The sequence below is a fragment of the Amblyomma americanum genome, chromosome 2 (genome assembly GCF_052857255.1).
Source record: "Amblyomma americanum isolate KBUSLIRL-KWMA chromosome 2, ASM5285725v1, whole genome shotgun sequence".
In the NCBI taxonomy this organism is placed as follows: Eukaryota; Metazoa; Arthropoda; class Arachnida; order Ixodida; family Ixodidae; genus Amblyomma; species Amblyomma americanum.
In genome coordinates, this window is record NC_135498.1 from 210,873,240 (window position 1) to 210,890,323 (window position 17,084).

Sequence of the window (17,084 nt, forward strand, 5' to 3'; positions counted from 1 at the left end):
TTTTGCATGGAACAAACTTGTTTCGGTGGTTCGTAGTGCACATTGGCTTCCTTGCCTCGCCGTTTACGAGCGCGCACAAGCGCACAAGTTTCTTCGGGGCAGTCAATACCAGATGGACGCCACACTTTTTCGCCATGTTTTTTAGACGGTGCGACATGTTTTGCACATACGGCATAGCCACAAGTTGAGTCCGTCTTTGGGGACCCTCACGGTTTTGTTGCCTCCCAGTTCCCACTTATTTCAACAGCTTTCCCGCAACACATGTCACAGTTTACTCGGGAAACCCGGCGTTCTCGAAGCGAAGCTTTTGCATTGTCACACTTTCGGTGGTGCAATGCTCGCACGACTTACTGAGAGCAGCGTGGAAGGCATTCATGGCAATACCCATTCTGACAAGTTTAAAGTGCGCCGATTGATTGAGCAAAATGATTTCAAAGGGCAGGTAGTTCGCGCAGATCCGGATCACGAGAATGAAGCAACTCGATGAATAAGAATGAGATGAAGGGCATTTGGCGAGTTCTCTCACATCAAGAATGACAGTTTACCATGCTCCTCGAGAGAAAATACATAACAGCTTTCTCTTAAGGGTACTCATGCGTGGGGCAGAAACGTGGAGACTGACGAAAATGTTCAACTTAAAATGAGAACAATGCGAAGAGCTATGAAATGAAAAATGACACGTAACGTGGAGAGCCGAGGGGGTCAGGATACAAACGCGAATTAACGGCATTCTAGTCGAAATCAAGAGAAAAAATAGGCTTGGGCAGGGCATGTAACGCGAAGGAGAGATAAATTATGTCTGTTAATGGTTAAGGATTGTATTTCATGAGAAGGCATGCGTAGCAGGGGGCGGCTGAAATATAGTCGGAAGGATGAAATTAAGGACAGCGAGGAGATAAGGTGCCCGCGGCTGGCACAAACAGGGTTATTTGGCGAGACACGGGAGAGGCTTTTGTCCTCCAGTTAGCGTAGTCAGGCTGACGATGATGATGAGTAGGCTAACCGAGGCACCTGTGTTAGTCCTTACATATGGAATATGCTTCTTAACTGTGATAACGTGCTGATGTGGTCTTTGTGTCCTATCGCGGTTCTACCGCATGGTTTTGTGTGCCGCACTGCTGGCGCTCCGTAACCGTTTCGTGCAGAATGCCTTATGTCTGGCCTGGGCATAGTGTTTCGTGTAGCCTCCGAATCCTGCCGCGTTCACGCGGAACACCAAAACTAAGCTGATCAGTATAACTACACAAAGTAGAAATATCATAAAAAAGCATACAGCGGCAATCATTGCACTGCTTGCTAGAGGGGAATATGACGTCTTTTCAAAGGGAACCAATTCGAGGATTTCCTGGACATTCACACGTTGTGCTAGATTCCGATATTCAAAGGTCCGCCTGGCTGCGTCGTACACGCAGCTCTGCCCTTTTAATAATTCTTGATATTATTGTTTACAAGTCTCGACGGAAACACTCAGACAGGTACTGCCTCTTTCGAGCTCTTCTTGATCTACCACCTAGCGCGTAGACGATGAGAACGGCTTTCTGAGAAAAACTCGCAGCAGGAGTGTTTTACTTAACAACGCAATTACTGTCGTCTGCGTAGCCTGGTTCGAGGGCAAGACAGTTTGTCCATTCGGACCGTTAAAGTGTCCTACGTATTTCTGCTGCTTAATGAAACCGCCGTCGCGAGCCAAAGCGACACAACGAAACAGACTCCTTTCAGGCTCTTTCAGGAAATTCCCCAGTCTTTGGAGGATTACAGCAAAGCTAATGTTTACTGGGGCTCTCTGCCGAATGCAATAAAAACAATATTTCTAGCCATGACAGCCCCTTAACTTCGCACCTTACGTAAATGCTTGCTGAGACCTCCAACAATGGAAAGCGCGGTCAAGAAAACTAGAAGAATTTCTGAGCTTAATTCGGACGCCAACGATGCCTTTTGTCTTTATCGGTACGGCCTCCTCGTCCTTTTCCCCGCAGACTCCGGTAAATGCTGCCGATGAGCTACCTGGCTGTTAAACCGAAGAAGAAGTAATGTCGAGTTTCACCGCAGAACAAGGCGCAGTGCTTTAGCCGTGAAATGCTTTTAGCTCTTTTAGCTCGCATTTTTGGCGAACTAAGGCTTTCATTGTTAGGAAACGGCTAACATGAAGCTGCACATATAGCCAGACCTGACCGAAGCATGCGGAATAATGTTAAGCAACAGTGCAAAGGAAAAAAAGATAGCAAAATAAAAGTTAGTAAATGCCGCAGTCACTAGTCTGGCTACGTTTCACCACGTTTTCACAAACTTTTTCCTACCCTAGTCAAGGTACTTGGAAAAATTAAGCCCTTCCTGCCTTTTACTACCTATGGTCGCTAGTTAGTACCTGATTCGTAACTGTTCCTTCAAGTCTAAAATAATTTCTGATCGCTGACTGTTGTGTGAATAAAATCATTTCGTAACTAAACATCTCTACAAAGGCGTGCGGTGTGTAGACTAACCTGTTCCTACAATCGCAAATTCAAATTAAGGCTGGCATGTTACCTCAATCGGGAAGAACCACTAGCCCGCAACTGAGAGTCCGATTTGCGGAGTATATAAGACGGAGAAAGCTAGATGCTCAGATGCAGTGAGCGTGCCACGCTTGTGTTACCCTTTCTGATTTGTGCTGTTTTTGCATTCTGAAACTTTGTCTGTGCCCGGTGAGGTTGTTCGATTCCAACACCTCCATAGGTCGGCGAACTCACTCATACGTGGACTCATCCGGGCTCACTCATGCTCACTTAACAACATGACCTGAGTCGTGAGTGAGTCCGGACTCACGTTCAGGTCATGGTCTGAGTCGTGAGTGAGTTCGGACGCACATTCACATCATGATCTGAGTCGTGAGTACGCGGACTCATATTCAGACAGTGATCTGAGTCATGAGTCCGGGTTCATATTGAGATCATGATCTGAATCATGAGTCCGGACTCACGTTCAGATGATGATCTTAATTCTGGTGAGTCCGGACTCACATTCAGATCATGATGAGTCATGGTCAGTCCAGTCGAGTTTTCTGTTCACTCGTAATTCTTATTATCCTTCTGATCGAGATGATGATGCAAAGCAATTTCATTGTTTCCTGATGTGTATTTTCTATGGCTGTTGCACTCCAGATTATTAAAACAGGAGAAAAGTTTACTGGCCGCCGCGCCTGATCTCGTTGGATATTACTTGTGGTTGGCTGTAACGCGGTTGCTGTAGTTCTTCCTTTGCTGTTTCTTAATTAGTTGCTGAACACATGCAGCTGCCTCAGCTAGATCTTTGCGTCCCGCTACCAGCAGCTACAGGTGTCTGTGCGAAAACCCCGCCATAGCTAGGAAGCCGTGGCAGGCACGCGTGGCAGAAATGTATGGCAGAGCAGAGACGCTGCACGCGGGTGGCGTCATCACCATCAATGCGATTTTCCTCTTTCGATAACCGCAAGACTCCTCTCTTAAATATCGCTCCCCTTCTTTTCCGTTCCTTGTCCTCTCCTTGTCATTTTATATCACCTGACCGCAGCTCAGGTGCTTCAGGTTGCTAGCTTCGGCACCGCTAGCAACATCTATTCCTTCCATTGTTATTATATTAAAAAAAGCCAATAACAACAACAACATGTACCCTCTCCTGCTTTCACCGATTCGGTGTGCAGTATTCTGTAAATACAATATGCAATACCCCCTCACTCAGATAACGAATCAGACCAGGCTTGAGATGCGAGTGGCTGACACCCCCCTCCCCCCCCCCCCCCCTCCACCGCATGCACGAGGCGAGATGCCACTGTCCCGCCTGACTTGATGTACATGTAAACGGTGGCGTGTCGGCTCCGCGAGATACCGTAGGAAATACGACGCGCCACTGTCATATTCATATAAACATAGCTAGAGATTATAGAAAAGGGAAAGTACTCGCCGCCGTGGTGAGTACTTCCGCCGCGGCCTTCATTTGAATCGCTCACATCTGCATCAGGCTTGACAGCAAAGGGAAACGTGCGAGGTGAGCTACTGCAGCGAAAAAACATCGACCTCCCAAGTCCCAGACAACAATTCAGCGACAAGCAGTGTTCTTGCATTTAGGCATCATAAAATTGCTTAGGTGCCCGAATAATTTTTGTGAACTATTGGGCCTATCTGCGGAGGTGAGCCTCTCTCCTACCTGTTGATGTGTGCGAGCCGCACCACTGCACAAGCGTCCTTGTGTCCGGGGTGGATCGGTGAAGCTTTTACCCAAGGTGTTTGACGGGCTGATCACACGCTAGCAGGCACAATTTTCACTCATGTCCATGTAGTGCGGATAATAAAGAAAACGGAAGAAGATACAACCCTGAAAATGAGGCTAAACATTGTACTCCAGATGGGATCCGTTAAGGGATAATAAGAGAGAATGGGTCGCAGAGAAGGAAAGCTGTATACTACAAAATTAGTTTATTACAAACTTTTATAGCAGTAGCATAAATAGGAGTGACGTAGCAACAGTGTTGCAGCATTGGCGAGTTGGTTTTTCCCAGTTGTTGGCTAAAAAGTTCCCAATTTTTCCCGAAAATATTTTTTTTTAAATATAGTAATTTTGGAGTGAATACAGCCAAGGTAAAAAGAATAAGAATGGATGAAATGTAATAAATGCAAGGCCCATAATGAACATCGGGGCTGGATTGTTCTTGATCACATCATTGTCAATCACCACTTTGTTTTTGAGTTTAGTGAGCCCATAAGCTCACCCTTTGTCGTGTCTCCCTCTCGTGCTCGCCTCTTTTACGCTACATCTTTTTTCAAGTATGTGTCACCAACGCGCCCAGCAACAAGTTTCATTGAACCATAAGCTGACCACCGTAGTGAGTGAGCCTGATTGAGCACTCGTGATTTACCCGATGTATAACCACCTCTCCAGCGGCATAGCCAGGGAGGGGGCGGGGGGGGGGGGGGGGGGCTTATGGGGCTTCAGCCGCCCCGAAATTTTTTTGAACTGTCACGCACCGCTGACCAAAACAACCACTGGCGCCGGAAGTCATTCTAGATTTTGTCACCTACAGTGTCCTTTTCAGACCATAAAAGACATTTTGGCGCAAACATTGCTAACTTGGGTTGGATTTCGTGGCAACGCCCATGCACTTGGAGTCATGTAATGCCAGGGGCCCCATCCTAGCACAAACTTTCAAGGACCTACCAATGACTCGCAGTTGCGACTATAATTTCCGTGCAATTACTCGCAATACATGACAGGTGAGAGCTCCTGCTGCGCAGTACACTGGAACGAAGGACAGCGTCATTGAGATTTTTTCCTGGCCGTTGCATATGTACAGAAACGTAAAGCTTCTTGAACGACAAACATTCATTCAAATATTTGTCCTCTAGTTGCTAATTTCATGGCCTTTACGTTTTTCATATCAGCGACATGCACTGCTTTCCTGATTCCGGACCGATATAGTTCTAGACTTCGTGTGATATTTCCTTTATTTAATAGACACGCAAAAACATGGAAGCATTGGTATCAGTTATGTCTGCCACGGGTGAACAATAAGGGGATAGTTGGTATGACATGATTACAAAACATAAAACTCGGCAGGGGGAAAAAAACAGGAAGAGCTCATCCTGTTTGCTCCTCTCCTGTGTCTTGTCCCCTGCCCAGTTTTATGTTTTGTAATCATGTCTGCCACGATTTTTAAGACATACGAATAAAATCTCTTATTTTAAAAAATACATATTACACTTGTCTAGACAGTGCTTAGCGTTATCTAACAAACAATAGCGTTGTCAATGGCAATGGAAATGCAGTATTATTGTTGCGTTTGGTCCTTCCACAAATTCTATGAAGAGGCCGCGCTGCAACATGAGCCACCCCCCCCCCTCCCGAACAGAATTTCTTGCTACGCCACTGCACCTCGCATACCTTGTACATTATTGCGCTATATTTCTATGCCTAAATATGTGGTTTACGGCCTGCACCCACTGATAGCTCTGAGTGATGTCGGTAATTAGTCAAATGGCACGAATAGCTTTTTTTTGTTTCCAGTGTGCGCAAATTTGACAAGGCACGCCAGCACACTGTTACAATACCCTGGTAACATATGCGAAAAACGTTTCTACCGACTACCTTAGGATTTACTACTAGCTCTTTGTTTGTGACTGTAGTACTCCGCACAGCTTCTTGAGGTAGTAACATTCACTAGTTCTAATTATACTACCTCCACTTACTAAGAGGGTATTGATCTCTGTGACAAGTCTCTGGTTAGCAGTTAGTGAATTCTCCGTCCTTTTTCCTAAGAGTTTGCGCGAGGGATGCACAAGCAGAGCACTGGTCCGTTCCCTCTGCCGCTGTGTTGTTCACCTCTCCCTTACGCCTAGGGCTTTCGCGCTGTTGCTTAACAACGTATCGCCAACTCGCCGGTATGGCTATTGTGTTCAACTCAAAACTTTACCGTCCAAACGGTGTTCTGCACTGATGTCATTACCGCACTGTATTCCGAGCAGAATCATTAGGAACGCCGCAGCATCAAAAGAGCTTGGTTTCCTCATCCCTGGACCACTAAGCCATCGTCGCAGCCTCTCGTGCTCCGTGTTGTAAATCGTCACCTCCGTTTTATTTCACCTCTTCATTCTGCATACCCTTCAGAATGTTAGGTGCAGTGCTGTTGGCGCCGTGGCTGGGCAACTCAGCCTGTTGCATCAAGAGATAGAAAGGTTCGCCTACGTCGCCAAAGTCAGGTTTATCTTGCCCCACATGAGGGTGAAAATGCAGCTAAAGCGGCTGCACGCGTTGCTAAACACGCTGAATAGTGAACGAGCGCCATGACCCGTGAAACAGCGAGAGCATGCGAGGGACTCTGAGAACACTGCTAAGATCGGGAAAGGCAGCGGCTGAATGCATAGGCACCTGCAACAGTAAGGGCTGAACCACAAAGCAGCGCTTCTCTGGCGTCACGTCGACGTCTCGGCTACCGACGTCGCTGAAGGAGAGGCTCCGTCACATGGAGCGGCGCGACGCACGGAGACGCAGAGATCTGGCGTTTCCATATATCACCGCCGGCGCCGGACGGCAGTCAAAATCCACGCATCGGTAGCGCCTTCCAGATTGAAGATAGCCGATGATCCCGCCACAGGCACGGTCCGCTTCTGTGAAGCCAAGGGCAAAATGCGCCTGCTCGTGCCAGAGGTCGCCATTGCCCGCGCAGGAGGTTCGCGTAGCCGGCTGATTAGGGCGATTAGGAGACCATCCATCAAGCATCCAGATCTCTGCAAACCTTGGTCCGGAGGCCCTTGTCAGTATGCATTCATGTTTTCGGTCGCCTTCTCCCACCGCCGTCGAGTGATGCCGCCGGGAAAAGAGACGGACGTGTTGACGCGACGCCGGCCAAGTGCTGTTTTGTGGTTTTGGCCTAAATGTGATGAAGAAGGCAGAGCGCCCTGTCCTGCTGTAAAAAAAAGACTTTTGACGAAGGTTCCTCAGCCTTGACATCAGCAATGGAGGCCGTGTGCATAGCCTATAGCTCGATGAACAGGTTCAGACGAAGCCGGGCGCACATTCAGCAGCCAAACGACCTGACCAATTTACTGCGCCTTCCACCTTCATTCAATAAGCCGTCCTAGAATGCCGTACACTATTTATGCAATATATTTAAGGCTTACACCCACTGGGAACAAGATAATGTGCAATTTTATTTGACAAGCACTTCCTCCTTCAACATGCCGGCAATGAACTTCTCAACGTAGACAGGAGAAAAGGCCTCACATTCAATTTTACTCAAGCCACCCAGAACTAAAGTGGGACACGCCGTTTGAAGAAGAATGGATTAACGGAATGATGAGCAAACAAATCACTTCCAAGAGGCTTTATATCGAACGCGAGGCTTTTGGCGCTAGTTTACGTTCACGTTAGTTTACGTGGCCATCGCCTAATAACAGTGCGGTGCAAGCAGACACGCAAACCACACCGTTAAAACTCATGCATGGCAGAGAGGGTAAGCACACGCTGGTCGTATGCTCCTAAATGAAACGGCGAAGTCACATGAGACGTCGCTACCTGTCTTAGAAAATGGGAGGAGGGTGGCGCGCAACATAATGACATAAATAACTGCTTCAGCCACTGAAGGACGCGTGTGCCCCACCAGCTTTTTAAAGATACTTTGTATTGGAAGGTTGTAAGCAGTTGACCCCAATAAATTCTCTGCTATCCTCCAGGCCAGCTCTTACCGTAGGAGCTGTATAGCATTGCGTACCGTTTTGTAGTGGAAACAGCCGAAACAAGCGAGCTGCAGGGCTAGTCTCGCCGGATTTATTTTTACTTGCGCTCGACGTAAGCACTTTGCACTGACGCGTATGGTAAAATAGGTTTCGTCGAATTGTTCTTGTCGTGGCAAGTGCTGTAACCGTCTTAGTCAATTGCTGTGACAGTCTAAATGAGACCCATTTAGCCTTCATCCCGTGTACCTTTTTCTGCTTGCGCCTTTGTTGCGCTATGAACACTCATCTTCAAAAAATGAGCTCTCAGAGCGACTTCAGCGGTACTGTGGTCTTCGATGGTTCATACACGGTCGAGTTATCCTCCGAATGAGAATACTTTACCCGGCTAGGATACGTCGAGCAAGGACATTAGCAGCAAGTATGCTCTTTGAAGCAGGCATAGGTGAAAGGCTTACACGAGGCCGATTTGGACGTGAACCAGAGCGTCTCCACGCGTTGTGCACCTGCGAGAATAAAAGAAAACGTCGTGCTAGTCATGACCTGCGAGGTGCGGGGCATACTCTCGCTGAATAGGCATCTCTTAAAAACAAGGGCACGAGGTTATGCTATTAAGATAGAGTCATTGGCACAAAGCAAGAAGAAATAAACAAAGGTCATCAGTGTCGTAATTTAACGCTAGTTACTTCCTGCACACTGCCCTCCTACAAAACAGAGCAAGAGGGTAATAATACGAATCAAAAGACATTGCAAACAAAGCAACAAGCAAATGATTCGTGTTAGCAGAGTCCTTAAAAACTTTGAAAGACTCTGATTATAACCAAACAACAGTTCTAACACATTAAAAACTGCATAAATAAGCCTAAGGAAAGCAGATCCCTACATGCTCATCTAAAGCTAGTAAGTCACCTGCCCAAAAGACAAGTGCTGAAACTTATTTCACTGAGAGGCACTACGGGCCTATGAATATGTCAGTGCGACCTAACTATGGCGTGAGGTTTTGCTGGTTATTGCATGAAGTGTTTTGAGTTAGGTGGGGACCAATGCACAATTTTGAAATCCTGTTGAACTGGTGAGTTGATTGTGAAAAGGAGAACTTCAACCTGACAATTGTGCTTCGTTTTAGTGTCAAAATATTGTTATCAGCAATGATATAGAACAGTGAATTAAGTCTACATAGGAAGTCGCCAAGAAACGTTGGGATTTTATCTGAAGCATTTCTAGAGTATTAACAAATTTTTTCTATAAATGACCCCAAGCTTTGCAAACATGTTTGAGCATAGATATAAATATAAAATCTGAATGAACTAAATTAGCGTTTTTATAGTGTCCTTTTAATATATATCGGTAACTTCTCAAAGTATATACATAAATTTTGTTCTTATGGTTTCTCCAGTCAAGATGATCACAAATTGCGACCTCAAGTACATAAAGGCACGAGCCTTGTAGTAAGGAAACCAATTTATAATGTATGAGGAACGAAACGGGGCTTTAATACTTGTGTTAAGCTGAATGATTTTTTTATTGTGTGCTTCTATTGACGATTATTTATGCTATTCAAAAACAGCATTAATATTGCTATTCTAGGACACTTAGTCGGCATGGTGGACGATGTTGAATAGCACACAGCCATCTACGAATGATTTTTGCTTACGGGTGCTTATGTCGCTCTGAGAAGCTCCCTCAACTGTTCTTAATTTTCAACGTGTACTGTACCGTAGATAAAGAATACAGCAGTGAGAACACTTAGCTGAAGAATCCCGGAACCCAAGGGCACCAGCGGAAAAGGTGAACTATAAAAACGCTGAAGAGCTCTTTCCTGTTACAAAGATAGGCCTCAGTGAAATTTGAATCATTAATGGCGAAAAGGTGTTTCGAACTTCGTCAGATTATATCTTTTGCAAGCACGATTAAAGCTTCGCGCAGGTTAAGGAATATAATGTGTATATAATTACCATATCAAGAGGAAACACCCCTTTATGAATATGACGGACAATGTGAGTGATTATACAGAACTTTCCGGAATCCGTGCTGGATGAGAAGAAACTCGATTTTTCATTTAGGAATTTCACACTGTAGTTAGAAATGACACGTTCTATAAGTTTTCGCGCTGTAGATTCTAATGAAATTGGAATATGATTGCTAAAATTAGGACGACCTGTCTTCTTCGAAGGCGGCGTTACCCATGCTATGCGCCTATCGCCAAGAATAATGCAGTGCGTTAACCATAACTAAGCCAGATAGGTTAAAATCTTGGGCAAAGGTACCTGACGGTGGCGCAGTTGTCAATACATACAATTTTCCACAAAAGTATGAGGGGTGGGTGCGCTTAGGAGAAAGCTTCATGCAGCTCTCCTCAGCGACCCAGACACATGAAAAATACAGAATGCACATCCCCTTACTTTCTCGAGCATTTCAGTCGATTGGCTTACATGGCTGTGCTGATGTAAACCTTCTTCGCACACCAACATTGCGCAAACCTTATCTACCGACTATAATCTTTCACTCCCGACAGAGGTCTCCACTTCAGGCTTATGTGACAAAACACAAACACTCTCGTAGCTAATAAACTCGGCCGCTATATCAGGGCTTGAAACAATGCATTGCATTCCGCCCTGTGCTGAAGTGAAGACAGAATAAACGCAGCGTCATATTGGTTTTCTTTCCAACCGCATTGTAGGAAACAGAGATGTCAGTTTCCCAAGCAGCACAGGTAATTGGCTCTGTTTTGGAGTCTTATTGGCAAAGTTCAGCCTTACAAAGGGCCAGGATGGAACCATCCTGTTGCAATATTGGGCCGATAACCTGTGCTGCTCGGGAAATACCTGATTCTTTCGTTCTGAGCTGCACTCAAGTACGTCTAAAACTTCCCGGGGCTACTCTTTAATGTGCGATGAGAATTTGTAAGCAGTAAAAATAAAATATACTGCAACATTGGCGCAACCAAAGCCCTCTTATTGAATATGCGCAAATAATATAAGGAAGCAGCATTTACAATGTAAAAAAAATCCTCACAGAGAATTGTATAGTCATTAATTTCTGGTATTTAGAATTAAATGATTCCTTACACATGGCTAAGATTAGTAGGGCGTAAGGAAACCTGTGACCTGGGAGCAGAATTATAACCCGACAAGAAAAATTGCTGTTCCTAGTTCTTTTTCTTCCTTTTACTCAGTGTTAATTCGCATTAATCGAAGATAAAGAAATTCAACAAATTGTTGTTTTCATTGATGGCTTGTAATAGTGGTTGCAGATCTCTAACATAACACTGCCTGTAATCAGTACTCACTTCTGCGCTGACCGAACTCATTTACGAGAAAAAACCGGGTAAAGGGCAAAAAATAACAGTACATTAATAATCGTAAACAAGGTAACATTGATTTCATCATTACTCCAGCATATTTTAGTACTCCTACTTTTAAAGTCTCATACAACATTTACTACCAAGGGATAGGATGAGTGAAGTATTTAGCCTTCGTTTAAGGCAGCATTAAGGGCGCAACCAGTGCACTGAACGACTGCACGGCTTACGAAGTTTCAGCGCGTTATAAGTATTAGTGCTTTCTTTACTCCTTCGTAAGCAATTCTGATCTGTTATTACACTCTTCCTCGGTAGATAATTTTCAAGAGAGAGCTGATCTGTTTCAATAATGGAAGCATCACATTTTGTTCAGCCGTAAAGAGAAAATTCGTGCGAATTGATTCCGAAAGACAATCCGCCCTTCCTGCACCTGAGCAGTCCGTTGAAGGCGATCCTCCAGCGTCGCATGGGCACCAGGCGTTCCATACGGAGGCCCCCAGCCGAGTAGTGGCCGCCGCCAAGCGACTCGTCCGCGTAGAGGCGCTGCTCTGGCGGCAGCACGTAGCAATGGCCGTCGGCTGTGCGGACGTAGAGCCAGGCCTGGGCGCTGCCCGACGGCTGCCGCCGCACACGGGCCACCACGCACTCGCCGCTCTCCGTGCTGGACCACAGCAGCTGCTCATCGTGCGACCACCGCGAATCCTGCAGCCCAGAGCGACTGAGTTGCTGGTGTGCGAGGGTAAAGCGTTACTCGAGTAGTTGTGGACAAGCTACCCACTTGGAGCCCTCTGCTCCCAAGGGTGACGATCACCCTGTCCTTCTGGCAGCCGCTGTTTCCCTTGGGCGGGCGCGAGCTGTTTTCAGTGTTTTTAGTCAGCCCGCCCCTAATCGGCCGTCGTGGGGCGAGCCTAGAGAAATTGTGCATCTCTAAGGGCGCATGACGTGCCTCACCTGCAATCGCACCAGCCGAAATTTTCCGAGCTTTGCAGTATTGCCAGCGCCTCATAAGCGAGAAATTTGGAGTCACCTAAACTCAGAAACCTAATGACCGATGACGAAGTGATAAACGACTGTGCGTCAAACGAATATGTGGACGCCACTAGTGCCAGACCACTGGCTCAAAGTTGTCATCCAACGATTAGTCAAAGCGCGAAATTCAGCAGTTCAATTTGCAATTCGCCAATAATTAAGGCAGCACTGTGCACAACGTGCTAAAAAAAGCCTTGGCAACAGTTCATCAGAAAGGCAAAAATTCACGTCGGTTGAAGTTCTTTCATATGAATTTTCATTCACGAAATTGTATTCGGCTATACGAGTAATGAGGGAGTAATTACTCACTTACATAAACCCAAGCGCAGCCATACGGCTACAACGGAAAGCTAAACAGCTTCCTCGGAAAGTTCGCCGTTAAAAAAATGCTTCCTGGTCCGGGATTCGAACTCGGGACCATCGCTTCACCGGAGCAAATGCCCTACCAACCGAGCTAGCCGGGACGGCAAGGTTATGGTAATTTGAGAGCGAATTGATCAATAACTCGAAGTGGGAACACTGTTGATCAACTGTTTAGGGGAATCCCCCAAGGTGGAGTAGATTTGTAATACGGGAGTAATTACTTGTGGCGACACACTCTGCGCACATTTGCGCGCAGCCTCCACCTTGTTACCATCCGGCCCAGCGTAACACGGCCACACGCTGGACCGCGTTGGATGGATGGATGGATGGATGGATGGATGGATGGATGGATGGATGGATGGATGGATGGATGGATGGATGGATGGATGGATGGATGGATGGATGGATGGATGGATGGATGGATGGATGGATGGATGGATGGATGGATGGATGGATGGATGGATGGATGGATGGATGGATGGATGGATGGATGGATGGATGGATGGATGGATGGATGGATGGATGGATGGATGGATGGATGGATGGATGGATGGATGGATGGATGGATGGATGGATGGATGGATGGATGGATGGATGGATGGATGGATACGGCTGAACCCTTTACATCGGGCGGTGGCTCAAGCCACCTAGCCATGTCTTGTGAAATTTTACTCCTGTCTTGCTTTTAGCCACCAATCAGATAACTTTCGCTTGGTTACTTCTAACCTCTTAAAATCCACTTTCCCTTCACTATCCCTAAACCCCAATGCCTTGGGTATGTCAGCTCCGCTGCCTTCCACTGTAGGGTGAAGCCCTTTACAGAAAAGTATCAAGTGTTCAGCCGTTTCCTCCTCCTCTCCGCACGCAATGCACAAAGTGTCTATCTCCTGGTACCTGACTCTATACTTCTTAGTCCGCAAAACTCCAGTCCTGGCCTCAAACAACAAAGAACTTCCCCTACAATTATCATAGATATTTTTTTTGACAATTTCCTGTTTAAAGGTCCGGTATGTTTCTAGTGCCGATTTCGTCAGCATCCCTGTTTTCCACAAAGCTCTCTCTGTTCCTTTAACCTTTTTCTTAACCGATAATTGCTGATTTGCCCCCTTACTGCTGTCCAGATATTTGCTTGTCAATTTTCTAGTTCGCTTTCTCCATTTCGTGTCAACATTCTTTATATACAGGTATCTGAAAACTTTCCTAGCCCACCGCTTTTCCTCCATCCTTCTCAATCGTTCCTCAAATGCTATCTTACTGCTAGCCTCTCTGCTCTCGAAAGACGCCCATCCCATATCACCCTGTACCCCCTGATTTGGTGTATTGCCATGTGCTCCCAAAGCACAGCGCCACCGCTGCGTCCCCCGAGGCATGCGTCACCAACGGCGGCAAGAAAAACACGCTGTCCGGCTTGGAAGAGCGGCTGTTTTCCTTCCGCTACCCGGACGAGCGTAGCGCGGGTATGCTCGTCCGCGGCCGTCGCGAGTAAACAGTTGTTACGTTTTTATGTTGGGATTCGTCCTTCGACAGAATGACATCCCACATCTGGTGACCCAGACGCCGGCATCCTTCCACATCTGGTGACCCGTCGAGCCGCACCTTCTCCGTGAGCTGCGTTCCTGAATGGCTTACTGGCAGGACCCAGCCCACGACCCGCCGCTTCCGGCGTTTCGGCCTCAAGGCATCGGTGGTGGTTCGCTCAGTTCGAGGCTGCGATGTACTTGAACGCTATCACCATCCAGCCGTTCAAACATGCAGTCCTCTGTGATATCCTCCCGCCCGACCTGCTGCGCCGAATCGCCTGCCCTGCCTTGGGCAGCAGGCCGTACGACTAGCTGCGGGCTGCCATGTTGGCGGACTTCGGCGTTTCCTACTGCCCGCTCGCTGTCGCTCTGCGACGCTCCAGACCCGCTGTCGCTGCTACCAGCAGCTGTCTCAGCCTCGCCCTCGCCCACACACCCTTCGTCGGAACCCTGCCCACCTCGGCAACCCCTGGCCGCCTCTTCGCCACTCCTGCCTAGCATTTCTGGCCCGACCGTCCCTCTCCACGACACACGAAAGGCACATTCGGCCCAGTCCGCACCTCCTCGCCCACCGTTGCCGCCCTCGCGACAGCCTGCTGCCGACAAGGAACGCTCTGTGACCGTCTGCGTGTCGCGTCCTTCGGCACCTCCGTCTGGCTCGCCGCACCAGGTATCTGCAGCGCTGTCGCAGCCGTGGCCGGCTGATTCTCACGAGCTCTCGGCCAATTCCCAGCCTGCTATTCACAGCCCTATCTTCTCCAGCGGTCCCCAACGCACCAAATATCCCACGAAGCAGGATGACAAGGCCAAAGCGGTGACAGCTGCACCAAGCATGGTGATAGTCACTCGGCTTATTCCGCCTAACAACGACGCTAAACCATTGCCTGGCCTCCCGCCGCCCCTTGGCATATCGACGGCCGCGGCTCCTCCGGCGTTCCCAGCGCTGCCGGCGTCTCCTGCACTCCCGGCAGCCTCGGCCTTCCCGGCATCTTCGGCACACCCAGCGCCCCCAGCCGTCCTCGCGGTATCGGCCCTTCTGGCGGCCTAGGCTCTCACGGTGCCCACGACTCTTTCGGCGGCCTACGCCCTCTCGGCTACCCCGGCCCTGCCGACAGTCCCGGCCCTCCGGGCGCCCATACAAAATTTATTTAGACAGTCTATACACTATCCATAGACTTCGGTCTATAAAGTCTATAGACTCTCTATAGACAAACCCTAAATAATAGTCTGTAGGCAATACAAATCCTATAGACAATCTATACACGATCTATAGAATACTAGCCATACACTTTTTTTGTCTATAGACAGTCTATATACTATGAATAGACAAAAAGATGTATCAATAGGAAGGTAATAGAGTCAATCAGAAGTCTGTAGACTGTCTATAGACCATTTTTATAAGGGCAGCCCCAGCCCACCCAGCGGCCCCGGGCCGACCCGGCAGCTCCGCCACTCCAGGCACCTCCGATTGCCGCTACCTCGCCGGCGTCCTCCTACGTGCACCTCTCTACACCAGTGGCAAGGGCGCCACTCGTGCGGCCGCCCGTCACGTTTAACCCAATTGCTTCAAGGCTGGCTTTGAGCGTGTCCCAGCAGCCCCATGCCGTCCACCACAGCGAAAACCCTGCCTGGTACCTCGCAGCGCCTGTGCCTCCCCCCCTCTAGGTACCGGGCAGCTCGGCCCGGCATCATCTGCGCTAATCTCGCGACCCCCAACACACCTAGCTCCCTCTGCTGCCCACCCCTCAGGCGCTGGCCATAAGCTGCTGCACCTGAACCACCGACTCTGGATCCACTTCGCAGGCTGACCCATCTTCTTCACCTGCCACTCCACGTCCCTCGCTGCACCCCGAAACCTCGGCTGCAGCGCTACAGCCAGAGTCGGTCGCCTGAGCCCCGTCTTGGGACCCCGGACGGCCTGCACGACTCTTGACAGATCCGATTTTTACAAGCCCTGGGGGCTCTCCACTCCGCGGGGGGGTGATGTGGCGACGCACTCTGCGCACATTTCCGCGTACCCTCCACCTTGTTATCTGCCGGCCCAGCGTAACACGGCTACACGCTGGACCGCATTAACGTAAAGCACAGTGCCACCACTGCGTCCCCCGAGGCATGCGTCACCAACGGCGGGAAGAAAAACACGCTGTCCGGCTTGGAAGAGCGGCTGTTTTCCTTCCGCTACCCGGACTAGCGTAGCGCGGGTATGCTCGTCCGCGGCCGTCGCGAGTAAACAGTTGTTACGTTTTTATGTTGGGATTCGTCCTTCGACAGAATGACATCCCACATACTGATATCCACCCAAGCGCTGCCATACTGCTGCAAAGAAAAGATATGCAGCTTTCTCGAAAACTTCGCAGTTAAAGAAAAATTCGTCCTGGTCCGGGGTACGTACCTGGAACCACCGCTTCACCGGAGCAGTCGCTCTACCAACTGAGCTTACCGGGACGGCAAGCTTATGGTAGGGCGTGAGCGAATTGATCAATAACTCGAAGTGGGAACAGTGTTGGTCAAATGGTTAGGGGAATCCACCAAAGTGGAGTAGATTTGTAATAAGGGAGTAATTACTCAATGACATCCACCCAAGCGCAGCCATACGGCTACGAAGGCCACCATACGGCGACCGCGCCCTAGCACACGCGTCAGATATCTGGAAGGGACAGATGCGGAGTTGAGCTCGCGCTACTTGCGTCTCGT

At 48.4% G+C, this 17,084-nt stretch overlaps 1 protein-coding gene across 4 annotated transcripts in view; it reads right to left on the minus strand.

Moving 5' to 3' along the window:
* LOC144122121 (rifampicin phosphotransferase-like) overlaps positions 1 to 17,084 on the minus strand; it is a 798,972-nt gene that overhangs the window by 757,743 nt on the left and 24,145 nt on the right. For all 4 annotated transcript variants that reach the window (XM_077655660.1, XM_077655659.1, XM_077655661.1 and 1 more), the window contains exons 3-4: positions 11,909 to 12,180; positions 8,636 to 8,683 (exon numbers count right to left, since the gene is read on the minus strand). In XM_077655660.1, the coding sequence (XP_077511786.1) occupies positions 8,636 to 8,683; positions 11,909 to 12,180 (320 nt within the window). The remainder of the gene's footprint in view (positions 1 to 8,635; positions 8,684 to 11,908; positions 12,181 to 17,084) is intronic.